The sequence below is a fragment of the Sceloporus occidentalis genome, unplaced genomic scaffold (assembly GCF_023333645.1).
Source record: "Sceloporus occidentalis isolate IW3139 unplaced genomic scaffold, rSceOcc1.0.p SCAF_10, whole genome shotgun sequence".
Lineage (NCBI taxonomy): Eukaryota > Metazoa > Chordata > Lepidosauria > Squamata > Phrynosomatidae > Sceloporus > Sceloporus occidentalis.
In genome coordinates, this window is record NW_028316990.1 from 36311453 (window position 1) to 36337206 (window position 25754).

General features: G+C 44.8%; 1 protein-coding gene across 3 annotated transcripts; it reads right to left on the bottom strand.

The window, feature by feature from the left end:
- Nucleotides 1-7325: 7325 nt before the first annotated feature.
- CHST12 (carbohydrate sulfotransferase 12) lies at nucleotides 7326-18785 on the bottom strand. Of its 3 annotated transcripts, none has more exons than XM_089539993.1 (3): nucleotides 18660-18785; nucleotides 11941-12087; nucleotides 7326-10703 (listed from the first exon to the last, which is right to left on the bottom strand). In XM_089539993.1, the coding sequence occupies exon 3, from the start codon at nucleotides 10618-10620 to the stop codon at nucleotides 9346-9348; it is 1275 nt and encodes a 424-aa protein (XP_089396119.1). In that variant the 5' UTR covers nucleotides 10621-10703; nucleotides 11941-12087; nucleotides 18660-18785; the 3' UTR covers nucleotides 7326-9345. The 3 variants fall into 3 exon arrangements, with proteins under 3 accessions (XP_089396119.1, XP_089396120.1, XP_089396118.1); XM_089539994.1 differs by lacking the exon at nucleotides 18660-18785 and adding an exon at nucleotides 17571-17985; XM_089539992.1 differs by lacking the exon at nucleotides 18660-18785 and having other exon boundaries at nucleotides 11941-16162.
- Nucleotides 18786-25754: the final 6969 nt, after the last annotated feature.

Below are 25754 nucleotides of genomic sequence, written 5' to 3' on the forward strand. Positions count from 1 at the left end.
CCTTGCTTCAAATGACTGAAGATTGGCTTGGCAAAATAAGGTCCAAGTCGATTCTTCATTCCCAGTTCTGTGCATGAAATTTTAAAACATTCACATGAATAAAAGCATGAGATTTGAATGCCCCTTCGCCTCGAAAAGTTCTTCTAAACACTCCGTGTTGCAATTGCCACAATCACAAAACTCTCTCCTTCGACGTGAAAAACAATTCTTGCCATCCTTCAACACTTGCACCAACGACAGCAGAAGATGGCAACTATAAATGAAGAAAACCCTTTTGCATTTAAAAAAATACTTCATCAGGACAACCGTAAGGCACAAAATACATCGCACCAGCTTTCAAAGCTGACAGGTTTCTTCACCAGGCATAGACGTTAAAAGTCATTTTAGGAGAAGAGAGATGACAACGGAGTGATATGCATACATTATAAACATATGCATAAGTTATAAATGCATGAATATTTCAAGCATTTATAAAGATTTAGCACCCAAGGGTGTGCTAGCGGAGAAGCCAAGCGGGGCAAAGCCAAACACTGTCTTCCTCCCATTTTCCAATGGCTTTCTTTTTATTCTGCACATGGATCTGAAGTCTGGGGATGAAGGGCACTGCAGTCCAATACATCTAAAGCAGGGCTGCACAACACATGGCCCGGGGGCCACATGCGGCCCACCAAAGGATTTTGGAAGGTGAGGATATTGAACACTTGCAATGCTCCTCTGCTGCTTGGCTTTCTTTTGAGGAAAGGACCAGGCAGACACAGATGGAATTAGTATTAATAATATTATTAATGAATTAATTATTTTTTAATTAAAACCTATCTGCGGCCCAAAGAAGTTAACCTGTTTTTAATTTTGACCCCTTCCTACTGCCACGTTGTGCAGGTCGGATCTAAAGGGGTCTGTGTTGCTGAAGATGGGGAAAGGAGGTTGTTTTCGTATGGTCCTGCCTGTCCTCCGTCGGTTCCTTCACTCAGCTCCCTGCCGTCAGCAGCAAGACGCCACAAAGTTCATTACGACAATAATGTTTCCACTTGCTCATCGCCCCAGGAGATAAGGGGAATCCAGCGCCTGCTGCCCTTTCCCGCAGCCCGGAAATAGACGCTTCGATTTGGCAGGTTTAAGAAAAAAGGCAATCGCGCTCGCCGCAGCTTTATCAGGATTGCTATAAAAGCCAGTGATGTGCAGTAAGTCTTGCTTTTTTTGCCCCCCACCATGAAAATCCAGTTTGGGAATCACTGCCTTGGCTGGATTCCACTCTCTAACAAATGGACCAAATCTTCGCTCCTTAGTTCATCCCAGGGCAAGAGTGATCTTCCACATCACAATACCGATGCGAGGAATGACACTGGCCTCTGAGGCAGATTAAACAGAGATGGAGGACCTTTCCTTAGGACATCCAGAGACTATCAATGGGGCAAGCAGAGTACAAGAGGAGGAAATGAAGCCGTGATAGTGTGACTTCAGTTTCCACTATAAGTCTACCATGCGCCTCCTCCCGCCTTGGTCCCCCTTTGCTTCGTTTCCCCAGGCTCTTGCTGACACCTGGAAATTTGTTTTCTGCCAGCCGATCAATGAGAGATGACGCAAAACGTTCTTATGAATCTTATTGCAAGGTGAGACACCAATTCCCCAACACTTCTTAATAAAAGCCGGAGGGGTCTGGCCTCAGACATGATGCCATGGCAAGCAGGATGCGGATGAACCTTCCTGGGAGGTGGAAACAAGGTTTTCTCATGATTGCCCGTGGAGTCTTAAGTGGACAGGACAGCTGGTGAAAAGACCCATTTATTTGTTGTTTATTAGATTCTGCAGCATCAGGAAAACACACAGAGGAATGGAAAAGGCACCCCGCTTTCTAATGCTGCCACACGGCAGAATTAATGCAGTTTGGCACTGCTTTAAATGCCACAGCAATTGAGCTGCCAGAAGCCCCAACAGTCAGGAATTGTGGGAGCTGAAATACAAATTATCTGGAGGACGAAAGGTTTGGACCCACAGCTAGACCCTCTGAAATGGCCACAGAAATAACATTGGAGACAAAATGTAGGCCTGTAACTCTGACATGGCCACTATGCTTCTCCTGTATGATTTTTAATGTCTTTGTTGCGGCATCAGAGCTCTCTGGCAGAGGCAGCTAAATGTATATACATCTTATATATATAAAGATATAAGATATCTACACATGCAGATTAGGGTTACTAGATCTTAGGGCCTGGTCCTGCATTTCCAAGTCTCCAGAATATATTGGCAAAGGGCGAGGCGGGGGGGAAGAAACCAAATCTAATGCTAAATCTCTCCATCGCTCTAGTTACAGTAGAATGCAAAGCTCTTGAAGCAATTAGCAGGAAGGAAACAGGGCTGCCAAAAGGGCATTAATGTGCCCAGGTATGTACTGATGCGTTATAATAAAGGCTCTGGCCATTACATTAATGAAACTATTCACTCTATGGCAGGCACACAAAGCTAAAGGATGTACTCTGCCATTGCTAAGGAGTGGAAGGGGACCACTTTCTCAGCTATTAGATTCAGCTATTGATATGGATACAGCTGTTGGGGAGCAGCAAAATGAAAGCACAGTCCCCTAAAATAAAAATGTTGCTCCATCAAATGATTTTTTCCTTGTTCCCAAATTTCTAGCATTGCATGTGAGACTTTGAGAATCGCTCAGGCCTAGAACCCTCCTGTTTGCTCTATTTGCCTTCCCTTGGTCCCTTTGCTTGCCTCCTTTCTTCCAGTGCTTTAAACAATATTTCTAAATGCTCAGCTGAAGATTTAAGTAACGGTAATGTGAGAAATAGGGGGACCGATGCAAAATTTCATTTGGAGGGCAGAAATCTCCTTTAAGAGAGCAGTGTCCTCATTTCGGTCTCCCTGCTATTTACCCTGCAGAGCTTCAGAAATCTTAACTAGTTGCAGTGGGGAACATGGCATTTAAAGCAGAGAGGACAATGTCACATTCATCAATTGAGCATCAAGGGCTCTGGCGCCCGCCTAATTACACCAGATAAATCTTCAGCATCATGTCCATCACATGCAGGTCAGGAGAGAGGCTTGGGTCATCTATAGACTTTTATTCTTGTTTTTCCAAGAAGCCGCTGTCATCGCTGAGTGATCTCTCATCCAATGCCTGGCCACCACTGCCTCTGATTTATTCATAAATCATAAGGACCTAGAATTGGAAAGGGCCCCATGGACTGTTGGGTTCAACCCTTTGTTCAATGCAGGGTCTCTAGCTAAAGCATCCCTAGCAAACAACTGTCGAGACTTTTTCGGATGACACCCAGAGATGGAGACCCCACCACCTCTCTCAGCCATCGTCAAAACGTTTCTTCTAATGTTCGATCCAAGATTTATGGATTTGGAGAATAGCATGAGAGGAAGGTGCTGCCCAGAAGTGGAGAATGAGACACAATTTGCTTAAGCAATGATTTCATACCTGTCCTCCATTTGTTTTGAACTTCAGCTCCCAGAGGCTCCAGACAACTTGGCCAACAGTCAGGAATTGTGGCAATACAGATTGTTATAGTGCAATGCTCCTGTTCATTGGCCCTAGTGTGATAATCTTCACATTGACCAGTTGAATGGGGGATGAATACCTTACTTTAATGTGCCCTCCAGTAGCCAGAGCTGGAATTTACACTGTCCGGGGATGTCTTTGCTTCTTTTTCGCAAAACAAATCCCGACTATCATCACACGAGGGCGCCTTCACGCAACCCATTTGTCTCCAGACCCGACTCTGCATGACTCAAGGGTGAGCATCACAAAGTCACACATGAATCATCCCTTCATGTTCAAGTACCTGGGCAAGATAACATCAGGATTGACCCTCATGGACCGCTGCAGTCCTTGACATTCGTGTTACAGCTGGGATAGAGAAACAGAATTTCTCCACCATGAAGAAGGGAAAAAATTCAATTGGTTAAATAAATATTATTTTACCAAAGTATAACAGGGAAGGAACAGGGAAGGAGAGAATTAGTGCAGGGTGTTCCAACAGATTTGATGTAATGAAGTGCAGCGATAATATAATTAAAGCTAATTCCACAGCTCTCTGGCCATTAATTAGATGTTTACATGACACAGAACATTAAATCTGTTCAAGAGACGGAAGCGGACAATCCAGGTACAGAGGAAATTCACTGGGAAAATTGAAGATAATGTCTTTAAACACAAGTCCAGGTGGGTTTTACTGTTTTCCCAAGGCCCAAATCCGTCAAGGTGCCAGGCGCACCAAATATGCAGCTGGAAAGCTCCCAAAGGACTGTGCGTCACAGCGCTAAATCGGCTGGTAGGCCGATTGCTGGATGCGCTGATGGAAAAGTTCATATGCCCTAGGATTTTTCCCCTCTTCGGTAGAACGGAAGGAACCACATGCATGAGCAAATAAAGATGGCTGGGATGCTAGGGAGGCAACGCACAAGGTGCTTACACAAGGAGCCAGTCCTATTAAAAGATAACTCCTTTACGACCCTCTGTTTATATCTGCCAGGATGATCAGCTGTAGCTTCTAAGGTAGGAAGGAAGCTTTCATGTGAAGCCTCTGGAGATAAGAGCTCCAAAGCAGCCGCCATCTAAAGCAGCAAAACAACAGTGTCTTCCAAAGCTTTAAAATGCAAACAGATTCATGGCTGGCAGGGAAAGACATAGATTAGAGCCCTCTTGGATCAGAGGCAGGCAATGTTTTCCTCAGTAGGCCGGTCTTTATCGACGGTATTAATAGCACACCTTCCCATGAACTCAAGGTGCCTTACACAGGGCTGGCTGGGTGCTATTCTGATGTTTTAAAGACCTCTCCAAAGTGTTGAATTCTAGCTCTCAATATAGGTTCTGCAGCTTGGATTGTTGTTGTTAACTGCCCTCAAGTATACCTCGACTCATGGCAACCCTGTGGATGAGACATCATGACCTCCATAATGGAGTCTATCCATTTGGCATGTGGTCTTCTCTTTCTACTACCCTCCACCTTATGACAGCCTCAGTTTGATCATCTTGGCTTCCAAGCAGACTTCAGGCTTGATCTGTTCAAGGACCCATTTGGTTGTCTTTTTGGCTATCCACGGTATCCTCGACACTCTTCTCCAGCACCACATCTCAAATACACTGATTTTCTTCTTGGATAGCCCTTTAAAAGTTCAAACTAAAATCTAGAGCAGATTCATGGCCCCACGAATGAGAGCAACCAACTGAACATACATGGCTCTTCCACCATCCCCTAAAGTGCCGAAGCTGGTTAAACCGGTGATTTTTTCCCCTGATAAGGCTCTATGCTGGCTAGGGCTGATGGGAATTGCAGTTAAAGATCACCTAACAGTTGTAGAATTGCCACCTTTGTTCTAGGTCAAGCTGGATGGTACTATGGATAGCCCCAAAATGTGGTCCGAGATGATGCCACCAGAAATCATCTCAGTGGGAGCAAGGGAGCTCTCCCTTGTTCTGTCTTCCCATCAAAAGCTGTGCTTGCAATTTTGAAGGTCTTCCGCTCCTTCTTTTTTTTTGCAGTCCATCATCCTACGTTGACATGAACATGCAAGAGTGTTTAAAAATTAATGGAGCACTTTACAGGATTGCTTTTGATGAAGTGTAAGGCACCTCAAGGACAATGAGGAGAAGTCTACTTGGCATGGCATTGCTACCATCAGATGCCAATGAGGTTTCCCCTCTGGTGGCTCCTACGGAAGGAGAGACAAAAGAAGCAGGAGGTGGGGACACATCCAGTGGAATCCACAGAAGATAGAAGAGACGTGTCTCAAGGGGCTCAAAAGATGGTCTTTCATTTGTCTGTAAATAGTTTAGGAGTCCGTGGTTCAGAAATGTCATTTGATTCTGAACTGCCTCCAAAGAAGGCCCAAAGAGTATACATAGGTGAAAGTGCATTGTGCTTTCCTACTAATAAAACCAATCATATTTTGAACATCTTGTTTCTTTGGGGTTGACTTTGGGTCAGGCAATGCACAACAAACATTGTGACACAATGCTCAGTGCCACTACACGCATCCTTTCATGCAACCTTCAGTGGAATACGGGCGTTGTGCATCGTTCAAAAGAGTACAACTGAAATCATAAGAAAACACATACAAAATACTGACAGTGTTTTGTTCTTGACTGATATGATTCTAACAAGGTTCAAAAGACTTTGGTTAGTCATGAAAGAAAAGCTCTTTGTGCATGCCCAGAGATTCCTTTTTCCTCTTAGCTGGCAGGCATGGAGACAAACCAAACATCCAGACATATAGAAGGCCTAATTGTTGTGGTGTCTTTTTAAAGAAAAGACTTGGAGTACTTTAAAACCTGTTGATCTTAGCCTTGCATTAAAATCCCAACCACTATCCCCAGCCTTGTCCTCTCCTGTCAGTGACTTCTGGCTCGGGTGCGTTGCACATTCCCACTTGCGTCATGCTGGTTCCTCTGGCTGAGCACTGTTTCCCCTCCCAAAAAAAGAAAAACCCTCCTGTTTTTCCATGCCAAATACCATCCAAGCAAAACAAGACTCTCTTCCAGACAAGAATTTCTTCCATTCCCTTTGCATTCCTGCAGAGGTGGCAAACAACTGGCTACATTTGGGGACTTCCAGGGCGATAAATCTCTCCTTGCTTGTTTTTGCTCCCAAAGCTTGATTCATTTGATCCACTCCAAAGTGTGTGTGGGGGGAGGGCAGGATGAAAGGAAGCTATTGCAGAGAATGGGGAGCACACAGCCTTGGCTCACACCCCAGAACCGGTTCATCCATCCTTGGCTGGAACAAGGGCAATAGATGCCTTTTTTCAAAAGATAAAATAAAACCGCCTCCTTCTCTGCCAGATAATCAATGCATCTAAAAGACAGGAACTCTCTCTCCTGGGCTTCTTTAACTGCACAAAACTGTTATGTGACCAGAACTAGTGGGATTTCTACATTTGCAAGTTTTGTCTTGGCACATATTAATAGACTCCTGACTCCCGTAATAGACTCCTGCCTACCCTGTTCGATTCCATGTGCAGCCCAATGAAGGAGGGGGAAAATGCTTAGGGTTTCCACATTTCTTTCCCTTTAGCAACCCGTTTTGCTCCAGTTGGGACATTCCTGCCTTTTTTTCCTGGCTTCCGCACTCATGAGCCTTGAAAGGAATTTATATTCCTGGTTGGAAGGCAGCTAGGTTGGCACGCGACACTTATTTTTCCTGGCTATGCTGAATGGCTCAACCCTCCTCTTAAAAAGGAAAAGGACACAAAATAAATGACAAATGAACGTTTGACTGTATTTAAATTCTTCAGTCGATTCATTGCAAATATATCCAACTGCTTCCCTTCGTTGTCTGCCTCTTGGTTTGGGGTGTCATAAAAAGGCAACAAACTATTAGGCATTTAATTTATTTAATTCAATTTTTCATTTCTTACTCATGGGGTTTTCAGCTCAGGTGCCAAAATAATGTGCCTGGATCTGGATAGCATTGCCTCTTGAATAGGCGGCAGCATTTTGTACTACAATTGTTAGTACTTCTGTGCCTTGAATGGCCCCATTACTATCCATGGCCCAACGTTATTAGTTTGGAAATGCCTAGATCTCAGAAATTCAAAATCTTACTACTGAGGCTGAAGGTGATCATATTTGGATCAGTCCTTTTATATTACTTGTTTTGCCATGCCTGACAAAGTGCTTCACTCTTCCCATACCACATCAAGGCAACTTGGGCTGCCTCTGCATTGCGGAATTAATGCAGATTGACACAACTTCAGCTGCCGTGGCTAAATGCCATGCAGTTCTTGGATTTGTAGTTTTGATATTTAGCCTTCTCTGTCCAAGAACTCCAGTGCCGAAACAAGCTACAAATCCCAGGATTTCATAGCATGGAGCCATGGCAGTGAAAGAGGTGTCAAACTGCATTATTTCCGCAGTGCAGATGAGACCAAGATTAGACCAACTAGCCCAATAAGGCTGTTCTAATCTTTTGTAACCAAGAATTAATAGCTGAGGCCTACAAAAACACATTAAAAACAATGATAAAGAGGCAAAGCTGACATGTGTATGAATTACTACTCCCTTAACCACATCTTCCCAAAACCTCTCCATCTGAGGCTGAGATCTGGACAGGCAAAGGCTACCATAGGATCATGTAATGTGTTGTGAAGTGCTGTTGTCTGTACATAATAATTTTGTTGGATAGAGATACACACACACAGTCCCCACAGCTGAGCCAGAGTGTGGCGCATACACCATATGGATTGTCTGGATTCGATTTTAAAAGACATCTTGGAGCTCTCAGTTTGATCTCTATCAACAAAAGATGAAACACATTTGTTCTCTGAGAAGCTGGGAGAGGGAGTTGAAGCACAGATGGAAAAACATCCCAGTCGCCAGGGTTTAGAACAGGGGTCAGGAATCTTTTACCCTCCAGATGTTTCGGCCTAGAGCTCCCATCAAGGGAAGGGATCATGGGAGCTATAGACCAGCTATAACATCAGTTAACATGTACAGTTAGCCCTCTATATCATTCTTTATCCACACGATATATGGCTTGAATATATTCCCCATATATATATATATTCCTTGATTTTACTATTTTATATAAGAGACACCATTGTATTTAGTGGAACTTGAGCATCCATGGATTTTGATATCCAGGGAGTCCTGGAACCAAATCCCAGCAGATACTAAGGGCCCACTGTATTGCTCACTGACTGCAACAACAATAGTATCCCTTTCCTCTTTTGCCATCCCAGTGGGAATTATGTGAACCTTCAGGGGTTGCTGGACTGCAGTTCCCAGCAGTCCTCACTACTGGCAATACTGGCTAGAGCTGCTGGGTCTTACAGCCCCAAGGACACCCATGAGTTTCATCCCTGGGCTGCAATAAAGAGAACAACTGACAAGGTGCAATCATAGGCCGGTGGTAGATATATTAAATAACGGCACAGAAGCAACATGGGATAGTGAACCCTTTTACTCTCCCTTTTCCACACCAGGATCCGTATTAAATATTTCAATATATTAATTCTTCTTTCTTTTACTTTCCATTTTTTTCTTTAAAAAAATGCACTTCATAAAAAGCAAGCATCCAAAAATAGGAACACAGCTGGTGGAATGGACCAGCTCATCTCCTAACAGCAAAATGAAAGTGGGCTAGTTTCGATATAAAACAGGACAACCGGAGGAGAAAAAGGAACACCCCTCAACGGAAGATTCATGGATCTCAAACTCAAACAACCAGGTTGTACAACAAAACAGTAGAAAAAAAGGGCACTTGTGTGTGCCACCATCCGCAGAAGGACTCTTGTGTTTAAAATAAAAATAGAGGGGCTCTTTTAGTATTTTGGATGCTCTTTTCCCTCTTCCTACCCTCCCACCCACCATCATCCCCAGCTCCATCTTCTTCAATTGTTAAGCAAGTTTTCTGGCTTGGGATATCCAAAGAGGACAAAGTCGGCCTCATACAACTTGTACAACTGTTGTCTCCATGCCAATGGGATTTTGGCAAACCAGTCCTCCTCCCAGCTGCTGGCTGTCCTGTTTCGATAGCTAGGAGGAAAACGGAGGAGATGGTCCACCTTGAGGAGTTGCAGGAGGTGGGCCGCATCTTCATCCAACGTCTCCAGTTTGCCAACAAAGTCATATTCTATCTGGCAGGGGTGGCACAAGCGGTAGACCTGCCTCCAGTGTTCGTTGAAAGGGGCCATCTTCTCTGTCCGTGGGTCCAGCAAGTACTGGATGAAATCTGAGAAGGAGACCCGGAGGCCCGACTCAAATGCCTGACTCACCGAAGTCGGGAGGCTGGTATAGTTTGAGTAAAGCTTCAGCATGGGGACAGCGAAGCGTCGGTAGAACTCCTCATTTTCCAGCTCAAATTTGCTGCGGAAGGCCGAAATGAGCCGGACAAAGGGGTCTCGGACGAAGAGGAACTTGGTGTACTTTTTCAGCTTGATCTTCATGAGGTGCCGGGAGAACTTGCCATAGCGGCGCCAGAACTTGTTGAAGGTGAAGTGGGTGCTGGTGTTGTGGACGTGTTCCCGGGGAATGTCCAAGGGGTCAGCATAAGGGATGCCTTGGTCCATCAAGCTCTCGCTCAGCACAATCATCACCCGCTTCCAATTGGTGCAGGCCACTTTGGGGACGTAGCAGTAGATGACACCATGGCGGTCATCCACAATGAGGTGGTTGAGCTCGTAGTTGGGGATGTCGTCGAACGACCGCTCCTTGGTTGGGAAGGTGAAACTAGAATTGGCACATAACTCCCGCAAGGTCCTCCGCCTCTCAGCCTGAAGCTTCTCTTGGTCTAGGATCTGGCTGGCATCCCGGGTGGACCAGTCGTAGCCTCTGACATTCTCCTCCAAGTTGTCTACGGCGGGCCGGACGGAAGCATGCAAAGGAGGCGGCTCTGTCCTTCGACTGAGCTTGGCCAAGCTCTGTTTCAAGTCAGAGTTCAAGAGCTTCTCCAAGAATTCATCCACCTCCGACAAAGAGTCCTGCCTGTCCCCTTGTACAACGGTGGGGAGCACCCCATGAGGCCTCGAAAGGGTGGTATGGAGGTAGAGGTGAGCTGTGCCCACATTGTCCCAATACACAATGATCAGGAGGATCATGAAGAGGGAGCCCACCACCACCGAAAGGCGGAAGAGCCGTGCTTTGGTCATCCTGGCATGCGATGCCATGAGCTACTCCATGCTGAGCTTACCTCCAGCCGGAGCGGAAAAAGCTGAAAGCCAACATGGCTCTTTGTGGCACAGTCAGGATTCTGCAAGGGGAGCAAACAGAAAATTAAACTATGTTCCCAGACAAAACTGTCAGATGGGAGGAAGGGGGAAAGAGAAAGATAGCAAATGAACACAGGGGATGGAACACATTTAAAGCTGAAGCATCCAGAAACGAAATGATTTAAGTTACAGGCTGAGTGTCCCTTATCCGAAATGCTTGGGACCAGAAATGTTTTGGATTTTGGATTTTTTATTTTTTGGATCTCAGAATACTTATATTTGCATATCCGTACACAATGAGATATCTTGGAGATGGGACCCAGGTTTCAACACAAAATTCATTTGTGTTTCATATACACATATACACCCACTGGGTGACTTTGGGCAAGTCACACTCTCTCAGCCTCAGAGGATGGCAATGGCAATCCCACCTCTAGAGAAACTTGTCATGAAAACCTTATGATAGGTTCCCCCTCCTTGAAAGTTAGAACTAAAATCCAGAATGGAGTCAATTGTATTTATTGTTATGTGGGAATTATTATGTTGTTTTGTTTAAGGGAGGGAGGGGATAGTGGGATTCATTTTTATATTGTATGAATTTTATTAATGCTGTAAGCCACCTCGGTCATATTGGAGAGGCGGGATATAACTATATTGTTGTTGTTGTTGTTGTTATTATTATCCCCCTGATACTATCGCCACTGCACTGCAGAAATAATGCAGTTTGACGCAACTTTCGCTGCCATGGCTCAATGCTATTCTGGGGTTTGTAGTTCTGTGAAACGTTTCGCCTTCTCTGTCTTTAGCCTTCTCTGCCCTTCCCATCCCTAGTCTTCTGATTTATTGACTTTGGTCTCTGGGCCGCAACAAACTACAAATCCCAAGATCCCATATCCTCAAGCCTTGGCGGTGAAAGCGGTGTCAAGCTGGGTTATTTCTGCAGGCAGGGTTTTAATTTTAAAACAAAACAAAACAACCCGATGCCCATTTTCCATGGAGTCTCCTGCCAACATAGGATGCCAAAGAACACATATCCAAAGGGTGGAAAAAAACCTGTCTCTTTATTTTTTTAGTATGGCAGTAAAGCAAAAAAATAACAGCCCAAAGGGGCTATTTTCATCAAGTGGGTGGGCTAGACAAGAACAGGCATGAAAAAAGGATGCAACCCATGGGCAAGATTGCATCCCGGGGTATAACTACCATCACCCCATATTTGTTATTAATAACTAATAAGGAAGAAATAACTCTCCAAGATCTGAGAGCATTGCTCAGACCTACCTGGAATCCTTTGCTTGCCAAACATGTGGCCTCCAACCGCTGAGCAATAGCGAAGAGATAGTCGCTGTCCCAAGGTAAGTTCAGAGGCTGCAAGCTCCGATCCTCCTGGCCGACCTCCAATATTCAAGCCATGATACTACACTGGCTCTTTATGCCATGCAACCCAGTGGAAAAAAACAGAGAGAAATCATTTTCACTTGCATCCAGTCAATAAATCCCTATGCCTTGCCATGATTTGCTTTCATTAAGCACTTTGAAGGCAGGCTTTCTTCAGATGCCATCTGAACGGTTCGGATGCCCTAGTTGGGTTTTTTGGCCAAATGATGCAAACTTTTGGTTTCTTAAAATGGGTGACAGCAAGAAATAGCATGCCTCCAAAATCAACGGGGAGTGCCAGTTCTTGTTTGTGGCTGAAAACAACCCTTATGAAACAAGCCTTTTGCAAAAAGGAGTCTGTGGTTACGAAAGGAACTTTTCTCCTCCACCGTTTCTCCCTCTTCTTCTGCCTGGGCCAGCCTCCTTTGCAAAGCTCACACATGCCTCTGTGTCCCCTTTCTGGGAAGGAGGCGCATGGCATGTGAGGCTCAGCTGGTTCCAAGGAGCAAAGCCAAAAAAGCAAAATATCATTTCATAGGAGCATGGCCAACTTGGAATACCAAAGAGCAGCAGAAAATGCAACCCTCCCAATCCTCAGCATGGTCCTCTCCCTGGTTTTAGGCTCACTACAACCCTGCAAGGTAGGCCAGCCTAAAATGATAGTCTTAGCATCACCCGACACATCAAATGGCAGGATGGGGATTTGTGTTTGGCTGTCTCCAGTTTGAGTCCAAAATAGTGTCCGCTACACTACAAGAAACCAGAACTACCTATTTTTATCTCCGCCACCTTAATTTTCCCGGTGAGACCAAGGTTGCATCTACACTATAGAAATAATGCAGTTTGACCTGGCTTTAAGTGCTATTGCTCCTATGGAGTCCTGGGATTTGTAGTTTTACAAGGTCTTTAGCCTTCTCTACCCTTCCCATTCCTAGTTGTCTTCTGATTTCTTGACTTTGGTCTCCATTCTGATCAATGTTTGATCCAAGGTGTGCAAAATCCATACCATGCCCAAGATGCTCCAGCCCAAAAAACTTGAAGTGATTGAAAGTTTGCTTTTGGTTTTTCTGGGGTAAATGATGGTTCAAGGGTTAAACAGGGCTTGGTGGGACCTAGAACCAATTTAAAAAGTGAACTGCTGTTTGTAGGGTTTCTTGGGACCTGCCCCATGGGAATCTGGAGGGTTGAAGACCTCAAAAACAGTCTTGAGGAAGGCACAAGGCTACCCTTTGCCCATCTGTGCGCTAACCAATACTCCACACTGCCTTTCCTATGCTTTCCAGTCTAGGGAAAGAGAGAGCTTCACACATCAGACCTTTTCCTCTCTCACTGAATGTGATAAAGACAGACTGTTTGCAGTCACTAGGCTGCAAAAATCCAGAGCTGATAGATTCACTCAGGCATTTTTCCTCCATCTGAGAGAAATTCATCAGTGATGTTGGGAGAAAAATATGTAAACAGATAGAGCAAAGCAGAACCGCTTCTGGCATTGGAGTCGGCAACAAGAACCACATCTGCTTTGGGAAAGAATACAAGCTGACCACATTTGTCAGGTTGTAGCATCAGGAGGAAAACACTGAGCTGATAAACATTTCATGCACCAAAGCCCTTGAGGCGCATGTTGACCTCACAGACATAGCGTTCTAAAGTGGAGACAGGCAACTGGACACCTTCCACATGCTTTGGACTACAATTCCCATAAGCCACAGCCAGCATGGCACAGGAGTTAAATACCCACTCAGGCCTGGAAATGGGTAAGTCACACTCTCTCAGCCTCACAAGAAAGCAAACACTCTCTGGCCTTATTCTCACTACTCTTTAAACTGGATTGCAAATTGAACTGGTTTAAATGACCGTGGTTCGCACTTGAACCGAATTGCTGAAGCGATTTCATAAAAATGCACTGGAGCGGATTTAAGACTGAATGTGGCATGCGTCTGTGCATGTTTTCATATGCTCAGTGTGTTAAAATTAGCATCTTAACAGTTTTCAAATACATTGCTTTGTTTAAAAAAAATTAAAGGTCTTAAAAACGTATACACAACTTCAACTAATGATAATTTCTAAATGAATCTTTGTAGAAATCTTTAGATGTTGCACAAGCCGCACTAAGTATACACTCCATTGATCTTTACCCTTCTAAAGGAATAGTTCGACTCTGTTGAGATACACATTTTGAGTTATTTCTACACGCTGAACGGCCATCGTGGTTCTCTTTCATCCCAAAGCTACGGTAGTAATTTCAAGCAATGAAAATATTACAAACTTGTGGACAAGCTGCATTCTTAGGTATTTCCAAATTTGCAAGAAAGCCTGTTGAAGGTGTTAGAAAAGATGAGACCTTGCGGATTTTTAGTTCCAAATCAGTCAAGTCTCACATAGTTTAAGCCATTGCAAAATGTTCCAGTTTAGGGTTTTTTCCCCTCCCACATCGCTGGTACAGCAAATGTAGACATGCAAACATGTCTTATATTTACGCTTGCACCTGGGACCCAGGATTAGCTGCGGTCACTTGCTTGAGAGAGCACTGTGCCGAATGTGTCTTGGCCCAATCTGCAAAATGGCCCTTGGCTTCTTTGCTTGTTGACAATGTTCTGTGGACCTTCTCAAATTCAGTTTTCTCCTGACTCACTTGGTAAGGCTGGCCACTGTCTCCTAAGGTGAGCAAGCCTGCAGTCTAAGCCAAGAAAAACTGATCTCTATCTATCATATAAACCATGTAAACTGAGTAATGGCACTGTATGTTTTTCAAGTGCATATAACATAGTTAGCTCTTAGTATTCAGAGATTCCTTATCCATGGATTCAACCATCCATGGGTTGAAAATATCACACACACACACACACACACACACACACACACACATGTATATGTATATTCCAAACTTGATTTTTTCCATTTTATATAAGGAATGCCATTTCACTATGCCATTGTATTTAATGGGACTTGACGATCCAAGGATTTCATTCCCGAAACCAAACCCCAAGGGATACCAAGGGCCCACTGTATTTCTAATTGTCGGAGAAAAGGCAGCTGTCCAGGAACTTGAATATACATTGTTGTTGTGTGTCTTTAAGTTGTTTCTGACTTACAGCAGCCCTAAGGCAAACTTATCGTGGGGTTTTCTCGGCAAGATTTGTTCATGGACCTCATTCCCACTTACAAATAAATCGGTCTGCGATCCGAATCGATGGATTGATCGAACAGCGGAGCGTGGTTCCCACTACATTTGCCCCGATCGCATTTTTTCCCTGTAAAATAACTCACTTGTGGTTCAGATTCACGAATGAATCGGTTTGAAAATGGACCCGCTCCAGCTGGTTGAAGGGCAAATTTAAATTGATTCTGATCCACATCTGGTTCACACTTGTGCGGAATTGATTTATCCAAAAAGACGCGGGTTAAATGGGTCTAGCGCATGGCCCCCGTTCTCCGAACCGCTTCAGCAATTTGGTTCAAGTGCAAACCATGATCATTTGAACCAAACCGATTTGCAATCCAGTTTTAAAAGGTAGTGGGAATGAGGCCAGAGATTATCATCTAGCCATCTACGGCACATAAAGGGAGCTTTTGCTCTGCGGTTAGTTACTTTGTGCCCCTCCACATTCACCAGATCCACTTCCCCAAGGATTGATACAACTTCTTCTGCAAGTTCCCCCTTTGCACTTCCTTGGACTAACCGCTGTAGGGTTAAAATGTCACCATCCCAGCGCCAATAGTTTTGAAATGCCTGGCCAAAATAGCATCAACCGCCTCCCAGTTCCGTGGCCAGCATCAGATATTACCAAAGCAATTTTGCCTCCTGACATCCTCAGGGCTTTTGTGTCTTGTGGGTTTTAACGGTCTGAAACACACTGCAGAAATAATCCAGTTTGAGACGCTTTAAACTGGCCTGGCTCAGTGCTAGGGAATCCTGGGATTTGTAGTTTTAGCACCAACGCTCTCTGACAGTGAAGGCTAAGTGTCTCACAAAACTACAGTTCCCAGAATTCCCTAGCATAAAGCCAGGGCAGTTAAAGCTGGATTATTTCTGCAGAGTGTTTTGGACTGAGAATAAGGCTTTTTTTTTAGTTTGTTGTAAGCCGCTTTTGAGCCTTGAACTGCGAAAAAAAGTTAGATAGAAATAAATAAATGAATGAATAAATAAAAGTATGGGATGAAGTATCTACAATTCTAAGGTCTCCCCTCCAGGAAGGCATCGATTCATCTCTCCTGCCTTTAAACCTTTTAAAAACTCCTGCCACACTTTTTCCACACCGGCAAAAGCAATGCACGCATCCCGCATTTGTGCGCATGGATGTACTATGGATTTGCAAAGAATATGACCAGCAACTTCATGAACCAAGCTGCCCAAAGCCTTGAGAGGATTCAGACCGATGAACCGTTTCCCCAGAGGAAGGAAGGAAAACGTCTCCTCCTAAAAACATGTGTGAGCTAAGTTGCTCAAAACAAACCCATGACGCGTGCCCCTGGGAATAAACATGATCCAGGCCGCCTGAAGCCATTTCGTCCTTTAAAAAAAGGGCTAACTTGACTCATCCGTCCTTCGGAACTGGTGGCTTCCAGGGCTTGCCAAGTTACTTTTTAAAAAGTCGTTACTTCTTGCAAGGTTTGGGTCCTACTCCATTTCCTCTTACTTATTACAGCGTTGGAAAAGTCACCCAATGCATTCCTCGTTGTGTGGCTTGCTATTTTTCTATTACTTTGAACTGAAAATATTGGAAAAAGTCCTTTTAGGATTGATAATAAGACCGCATAAAATACCCATTAGTGACTTTTAAAACTATGACTGGTAATAGCAGAAAAGTGCCTTCGCTCTAACTCACTGTTGAAAAGTAACTTTGCACAACTCCCAGTTATAGGAAACCACCTTACTTGAGAAAGGAGGCTCAGTGCTATGAAAGCTCAGGCTACCAACTTCTGTCTTTCACTTTCTAGGTTACCGCATTACCCTCTTATAGCGCTTCTATTCCACTTTGACTTCTCTGGCTGCCTCCTGTTGCATTCTGAGACTTGTAGTTCAGTGATGCCTAAGAGCTGTCGGGTTGAGAATTATAAATGCCTCTCCTTAGACCACAAATCCCAGAAGGCAACAGGAGGCACAGAAGTGGAATAGAAGCGCTATAAGTGCGGTAATGTGGCTGGTGTCAAAGGTGCTGCGAGATCCCTTTGCAGACGGATTTTCCAGACTAACAATGCTAAGGCCTTTGAGAAGTTGTTCCTTCAACTTTACAGCCCTCTGTAAAACAGATCATGCATCCAAATACACTTGGCTCTCCTTATCCAAGGATTCTTTATCCACAGATTCAAGCATCCACAGACTGAAAATATGAAGTCCAAATAGCAAGCCTTGATTTTCCATTTTATATATACACCATTTTGTTCTGCTGTTATGTTTAATGGGACTTGAGCATCCATGGATTTTGTTATCCAAGGGGGATCCTGGAACCAAACCCCAGCAGATAACAAAGTCGCACTGTAGACATACATCGCCTACTCTCAACACTTCCATCTTGCAAACTCACACAAATCACCTCCAAGAGTTTCACGGCCTTCCCAAAGTTTTTATCTTTTCTTTCTCGGAACAAGAACAAAACATAAGGCTTCTATGTCAGCAGAAGTCCATCACCTGCCCAGCACTTTGCAGGATGATCAGAGTCGGAAGATCCGATCCTTAAAAGACGCAGCAAATTGTGCCAAGCTTCTTGCTGGGAGGAGATGGCACACTTGGCACCGAAGGCTGCTGGGCATACCTTTCCCCATTACCCTGCCAACTCTTTTTCTAGAGGAGTGTTTCTTCCACTATCATTCCCAGTTCAGAACCAAAACTGTAGTGCAAGGAGCTCATCTCTCCCTTGCATTTGTTCTGCAAAGACTTCAGTAGCACTTGAAACTGTCATCCCTGAAGAATAGAGGTGAGCAATACAGGGACCCCATGGGCAACTGAAAATTAAAACAAAAAAACCTTAGTTTTTACCGAAACAATCCAGTTTGACACCAACTTAACTGCCCTGGCTCAATGCTAGAGGGTTCTAGGAATGGCACTTTGCTGTGGCACCAGAGCTCTCTGGCAGAGAAGGCGAAAGGTCTGACAAAATTCCCAGAATGCCATAGCATTGAGTGTGGGCAGTGCAAGTGGGACCAAACCGGATTATTTCTGCAGTGCAGATGCAGCCCAAATGGGGATGTCAGCTCTGCTCAGCAAACTACCATTCCCAGAATGCCATAGCCTTGAACCTGGGCAGCTCAAGTGGGACCCAAACCAGTGGCAGTTAAAAGCAGGATCAACCCGGGTTATTTCTGCAGCCTTGTGGACTGTCGGGGGAGTTTGGTGAGACAGTCATCACTAGTCTGTCAAAGAGAGCATCCCCGAAAAGGCAAAGCCTAGGCTCTTGGGGCAGTCCAAAAGCGGTGCCAATGCGCCATTATTTCTGCCATGTGGACGATCCCCCCCCTTTACGGGCAATCGGAGGGGCTGTCAAAGAGGGCATCCTCTTAAAGCAAGGGGGCATGGAGGGTGGGAGCAAAGGGGGTGCCAGCCAGGGGAGCAAGGGAGGCACCTGCACTGCCAGCCCCAGCAGGGCATCCCCATTCCTGCCAGTGCTAGGGAGGAAGAGGCTCACCGTTCCGCAGAAGGAGCCAGAGGCAGAGATGGAGCTCCAGGGATGCCTCCCTCCTCCTTCGCCTTAATGGCCAGCCAGCAGCCAAGCAGCAGCTCCTCCTCTCTCTCGCGAGAGGCAGCCAAGGAGGAAGAGGAGGAGGAGGAGGCACAGAAAGACTGACTCCAAAGGAGGCATCTCTCTCTGCTGCAGGAAAGGACAGCACTGGCCCAGAGGGAATCCCTGCAAAGATTGCATGCTTGCCCAACAAGGTTTCCCTAGGAGCAAGTATTCTGCAATGATTCTCTATGGACATGTATAGTTTCTCTATGGGCAAGTATACTGCCATGTTTCCCTATGGGCAAGTATTGTCATTTCTTTTAGTACTTCCTCCCTTTTCTTGTGTTGCACATGATTGTTAAATGTCCCAGTTGCCACATGGCCAGAAGGTGGGGGTGCCAGCCTGACCATAGAATCCTAGCATCCGAGAGCTGGAATAAGAGACTGCAAGGGCCATCCAGTCCAGCCCCATTCTGCCATGCAGGAACTCTTCTTAATCAAAGCATCCCTGACAGATGGCCATCCAGCCTCTGTTTGAAGACCTCCAAGGAAGGAGACTCCACCACTTTCAAAGGCAGGAGTGCGTTCCTCTGTCGAACAGCCCTTACTGTCAGGAAGTTCCTCCTAATGTTGAGGTGGCATCTCTTTTCCTGGAGCTTGCATTCATTGTTCCATTGTCTCCTATTCTCTGGAGCAGCAGAAAACAAGCTTGCTCCATTCTCAATGTGACACCCATTCAAATACATAAACAGGGCTAACATATGACCTCTTACCAGTCTCTTCTTCAGGCTAAACAGCCCCAGCTCCATAAGTTGTTCCTCATTGGGCTTTATGGTTTCCAGACCCTTCACCATTTTGGTGGTGCTCCTCTGGACATGCTCCAACTTCTTTTTGAATCGTGGTGCCCAGAACTGGACACAGTATTCCAAGTAAGGCCTGACCAAAGCAGTATACAACAGTTGTTGGAGGAAAAAGCCTTGTCTCCCAGCGATTCAGAATGGCAGGGAAGCCTGGGGTGTGGTGGCAGATAGTGTTGTCTTCACTTCTTCATCAAGAAGTCGGAGCGTTCCAGCTCTGTCAGCCTTGGCTTCACTTCATCCCTGGCACCCTCTCCTCCTCACCACACCCTCCTGAGGCTGGAAATGTCAACCGTCTCTATATTTTGCCTCTCCCTCCAGCTTCCTTGTGACTTGAGCCTTTGCAAAATTTGGTGCATCCTGTACATTGTAAACCATGGATGGGCAGAAGACTTCAGCCTTGGACTTTGGACAACCTTGGCAACAGTCAGCCGCCCTTTTCTTCAGCCGCCCCTGGAGTGCGGAATGACCTGCCGGAAGAGATTCAACAGCCGGATACAACGTCCGAGTTTAAAAGAGCATTAAAGACCAGTCTTTTCTGGCAGGCTTAGCCTGAGGATTTTTTAAATTGTGAATTTTAAAGGTTGAATGTTACCTATAGATTGTTATAATATGTGGTCATTTGATTTCCCCATTTAAATTGATGTGCATTTTAACTGATGTTGTTTGTTCATTGTTGTTGTCCCAAGCCCCTCCCCATGGATCAAGGCAGGGAATTTATTATTATCATTATCATTATTATTATTATTATTATTATTATTATAGTTTTTGTGGGGTTTTCAGGATATGAGACCATGTTCTAGAAGAGTTTATTCCTGACATAGATGCCAGCCACAGCTACTGGTGAAACGTCAGGAATAAACTCTTCTAGAACATGACCATAGTCCGAAAAACCCACAAAAAATATGGATGCTGGTTGTGAAAGCCTTCGACTTCATATTACAACTACTACCACCACTATCTACTACTACTATTATTAGAGTACCTACTTTTTTCCATGTAAAACTAGAAGTCTGAACTCTGGTAACCAGAGCCAGGTGCAAAATAGTGGCTAGAAGGAAAGAACAAGGGTGCATCTCAGGACGTTTGCAACCCAAGCATTGGTTTTCAGATACACTGCCTAATTTATTTCAAATGAGAGCACGAGGGGTCTTCTTGTTGCTGCTGTTGTCACGACACAGTTGGAAATTGGCAATCATCAGTGATCTGTCACCGGCGAAACCTGTGAGTTTCACTGAAACAAACCCTGACCTACCTTCTGCCCACCCTGATGTAAAGGCGGCATTTAATACAAGCCAGAGGAGCCAAGAGTGCTTGGAGTCGGTCCATCTGGAATGAAGGGCTCCTCTGTTCGGCTTCATTCACCGAGTCCTCCATTCACCCTGCCATGCTCCAGAAAGTTATTCCCCCCCCCCCCCCCAATTCCTGGTTCTTCCTTGCCTCCTGGGAAAGCTCAGTTCTGCATCTGTGATTTCCCTCTATCATTTTCATGCTTCAGATACTTCCTAACTGAATCAAGGTTGTTTTCCCGTCGAGACTGGTTGGTTTCCCCTCTCCTGTTTGGTTGATGCATGCTTCTGAACTAGGCTCAGGTCTACAAAAGCTCATGCCACCAGTTAGTCTCAAAGGTGCTACAAGATCCCTTTGTGTACCAATTTCCCAGACTAACACAGCTCTCCAGTGTAAGCAGAGGTTCCCAGCTTATGAGTTGGAAGGGATCCCAAGGGTCATCCAATCAACCCCATTCTGCCATGCAGAAGACCCTGACAGATAGCCACCCATCTTCTAAAACTCTTCAGAGCAGAATCTCCGCCGAATGCATCTGAGGAAATAGGCTGAACTCTGTGAAAGCTCATGCTGCCCCTTTCTTTCTTTCTTTCTGTTAGTCTCAAAGGTGCTACAAGATTTCTCTACAGTAGAAAACCAATTGCAGGTTCCCCCCGTAATCCAGGCTGCCCCAAGCACCATCCTGCGGATGAACTCAGGTCAAACACAGGCTCATATTCTCCAGCAATAGGAGGCTGTCATGGAAAGTGGATGGAGAGGACCAGCCATCCTTGCTTGGCTGTCTTGAATGTGCCAGTTTAAGATACCCCTGGATCCAACATGTCATTCTCTCCTCCTCAACTGGTACTAGGTGCAACCCAATCAGTTTGCGGTTGGTTTCCATTTGCAGAAACATCTTTTAAAACACAGACCTCTTGGCAGGCTTCCTTGAGGATCGTCTTTGAAACTGCACACCCCAAATCTGCCCCTGGCAGGACCCTGAAAGCTACAAGTAGATTTCCACATGCGTCTTCCGTCTGACTGCCAGGAAGAGATGATTGGAAAGACAGAACTGCTTTCCCAGACAACCCATAAACTCCTGATCGGAAGTGCAGAAAGAATGGGAACTAGACCGAGCTTGTATGGTGTTGCTGTCGAGGAATCTGCTCTCTTGGAAATCGTATGTTTTGGGAACAGGGTCCCCATTTCCCATGTTACTTCAAGTCACAGCCTGCATGGGTTTTCTCCATTTCTGTATCATTCCCATGCATTTTACACTGAGAACTCCATGCTAGGGATACACTGCGAGAGCAAAGAGACAAAAGCCACCTGTAACACACCAAAAGCATCTTGCATGCGGATATGGGAGAAAAAGCAAAAAGGAGCAGTTTGGAAATGTGTTTTTGCTTTGGCTTGAAAACACACCAAGCTTTATTTCCCTACCACCACCACATTTCCTTTATTGATTTTATAAAAATCTTGACTCATGCAAGCCATTTATCACAGACCAGAGTGCCCTCTCCTGGCCTCAAAGCACACATTCAAGAACATTCACAGATACATAGCGGCGCATGAGTCTGGGATATCAGTACACAAAAGGATCTTGTAGCACCTTTGTTTGAACTCCTTATAAAGTTCAGACTTAAACCTGGAATAACTTTACTACCTGAAATGGCTTGGGTACAATCTACCCGCCAGATCCATGTGATGCTCTGAAACATATCCCACTAGAGAAGATTAGGGATCCTTATCACTCACCCCATTATATCCAAGCCATAATACCCTTAGCTGGGTAGCCCTTGTGAAATATTGGGTTGGTCTGGCGTGTGGAGGAGAACCCTAAAAAGAAGGGTCTGTTTTTACTAGACGAGTTCAGAGATTTTGATGCTCACATGCTCGCTCTTCCAAATGTCATTTGGTTGTGCCTGGTTAGATCATGCTCCTGCATTTAAGCCCAACATGAATCATTTCCATCTCTTAGCACATTTGCCTCATGCGTTTCCTCTTTGCACCCATTCTGTGGGCGCAAAATAGTTTTGTACTCCATCGCCTGCCAAGACTAGTTGACATCGGCTGAAGGCAGCTGGCATTTTTCATTGACCTTCACGAAGGCAAGTGTGAGGTCAAAAGCCCAAAAGGGCACACAAATAGGAGCACTGCTTTCCGACAGGCGGCATCTCCCTTGGAAGGATGGAAAGCAATAAGAAGGGCATCAAAGAATAAACTCAATTTGGGCCAAGTCTGGTCAAGCAACCCATAATCTTTCCACATAAAAAAGCTTTTACTATGAAAATAGATATAATGGCCATAATGCAGTGTTTATGAGCCATCTCTGTCAGAGAGCTTTGGTGCCACAACAAACTACAAATCCCAGGGTTCCACAGCATAGCGCCATGGCAGTTAAAGTGGTTCTTAGACCTTAGAATATCAAATCTCTTTAGGACCGATGTCCACTCATAAATGGAGAAAATTGGTGCAATATCTTAGTAGTATTTGCAATGCAAAGTGCTAAGGAATATATGCTTATTGCAAGCAACACAATCCCTTGGAGAAAAACAGTAGTAACTTTTTAACAGAGAGTTATAGATCTAGCCTACTTTTCATTGATTCTTTGGGGTGGTGTCAGAGGGGGGGAAACCATATGCCTCTTCTCAACTAAAACGCATCGGCCGTGGCCATGCTCAGCCTCAAGAGGGATTATGTGCTTAAAGGAAAGGATGCTGTAATGCTCCAGAGAACCTCTGGCAGCGTCTTGGATAAATACATAATTAAGAGAAGTGTTTACTATGCAGATTACAAACCATCTGCCTAAAACACAAACACAGAGAGACAAATTAGAACATAGATGCCACTGAGTAATGAAAGCAGAGGAAGAAGGCAACCGTCCAGATTAATAAACTCTGGGGAAGGATGCTGTGAGATGTTGCTCACTTGGCACTAGCGTAGCTAGAAAATGTTTTATTAATGGCATTTGATGCCTGGGGGCAACTGGCTACAGGCTATCAAACTGCAAAGGCTTTTGTAGGGCCATAGATTTATAAAATCATTGTTAGAAGAGACCCCAAGGGTCATCCAGTCTAACCCCACATTACCATGCTGGAAGTCACAATGAAAGCACTCCTGGCAGATGGACATTGCTCTATTAATGGAATCCAGAGATTTGTAGTCATTGCTCCAGAGGTGACAGAGAAAACTGACTATCTCACATAAGTATAAACCCAAGCATTCCATAGCATGGAGCCATAGCAGTTAAAGCAGTATCAAACTGCATTAATTCTGCATCATAGATGCAACCGCTGATGGAACAGATGCAGAGAGCAACCTGTATTTAGCAAACCATCCAACATTGCAAACCAGGACTTGTGTGGCCAAGCAACATTGGAGCGTGGTCAACGTGGCAAAAGTTATCAATGAGGAAGAGGCTGCAGCAGTTTGCTTTTGCCTAAACTTAATGGGAAGGGCAGCATTCTGTTGCTCCTTCCCTCTCCTCTCTGCTGAGCTGAGGGCATCATCTGACAAACAGCTAGATGACTGTACGTATGGCCAGACTGTGAGGCAATTCGTATCTGAGACTCTCCAGTAACTGTTCACAAATCATTTCTACCAGGAGTAAATTTCATTTCCACAATAATAAGTCTTGATGAATAATACCCTAATGAGAAGCCGCTTCAAGATCAAGAAGTATTTCTTGGTTCTCTCCTCCTCCTCCTCCTGGCTCCTTTGTGAGATACCTGAAAAAACAGAGGATTAAGAGGAGAGGTGATCGGATTACCAGGAGTAGTTCTGGTGCTTTAAGTATCCCATATATATAACACCTCTGAGCAGTAGTTTGGTGTGGTTGGTGCTTTTGAGCCACTTCCCTCCGGTTGTACTTTTTCATTTTAGTATGATTTCCATTATCCCAACTTAAATAATGTTAAGTAGCATGAGCTTTAGTGGGATTTGTGTCTGACTAGCCATGAATTGGATTGCACCATGTAGTAAATCTGTAATAGCAGCAATGAAAACTTGGCTACATCATCTGAAAACAACAACAACACACACACACACGCAACCACTTGAACAAACATCCTTTGTGTACACCTGTATATAGCCAAATAACTGTTTGCAAATACTCTGAACAAACACACAGCCCTTAAATATATGATGTGATTGTAAAAAATGGGATGCCTCTGGGCATGAGCAAAGGGTCTTCATCTGTTAGCAAGACCTTCTAGCATTTGAGGATGAAGTGGATCTTCCAGTCTTGTGGGAGCTTAAGCATGGAAGTTACTTTTTCCACCAGAATCCTCCAGCTTGGGAGATACAGTGCATTCCCCCCGCCCCAAACTGCCCAGACCTTTTTCATAACAGTAAAAGGCTGGTCACCTAGGGCTGTGGAGGAGAAAGGGCAAACGTCTAAATACATTTCTTCTGCTTTTGCTTTTCTGTGCTCAGCTCACTCATGATAGTGGAGCTAGGGGAAGATGTTGACGTTATTAAGCCTCCTTGACTGAGCAATCTGGTAGCTGGCGCATCTATCAAGCCTGCCAGAGACTCCAAGTAAACTACAAAGGTGATAGCTTGGTACAGAGAAGAGTAGAAATGGCTAGGAAAAATCTTAAGAAGTCCTGTAACACTCCAAGCTAAATTGACACATCATTCCTACTCCAATTTCTCTGAGCTATCACCCTGAGACTGTCCAGAACAGATTAAGCTCAAAGAATGCCTTTTTGCATGCATTTCGAACAGTCGGGTAGCTCTGGGGTTGAAAAACCAGCCCCAAACCCACCCACTGCAAAGTTTTAAGGTAACATGTGTGCTTGCAGCCCAATCCCATCTCCATCTCTCAGCTTAAAGCATAGATCAACTGTTGCTATTTTATAACCCTGACCTTCTGATAGCATGCAGCAATTTCCCCCCAAATGCTTTTGTTTTCAGTTTCAGTACAATAGAT

Bases quoted from the DNA above. Each gene is read 5' to 3' on its own strand.
- CHST12 (XM_089539993.1), bottom strand. From the start codon at position 10,620: ATGGCATCGCATGCCAGGATGACCAAAGCACGGCTCTTCCGCCTTTCG.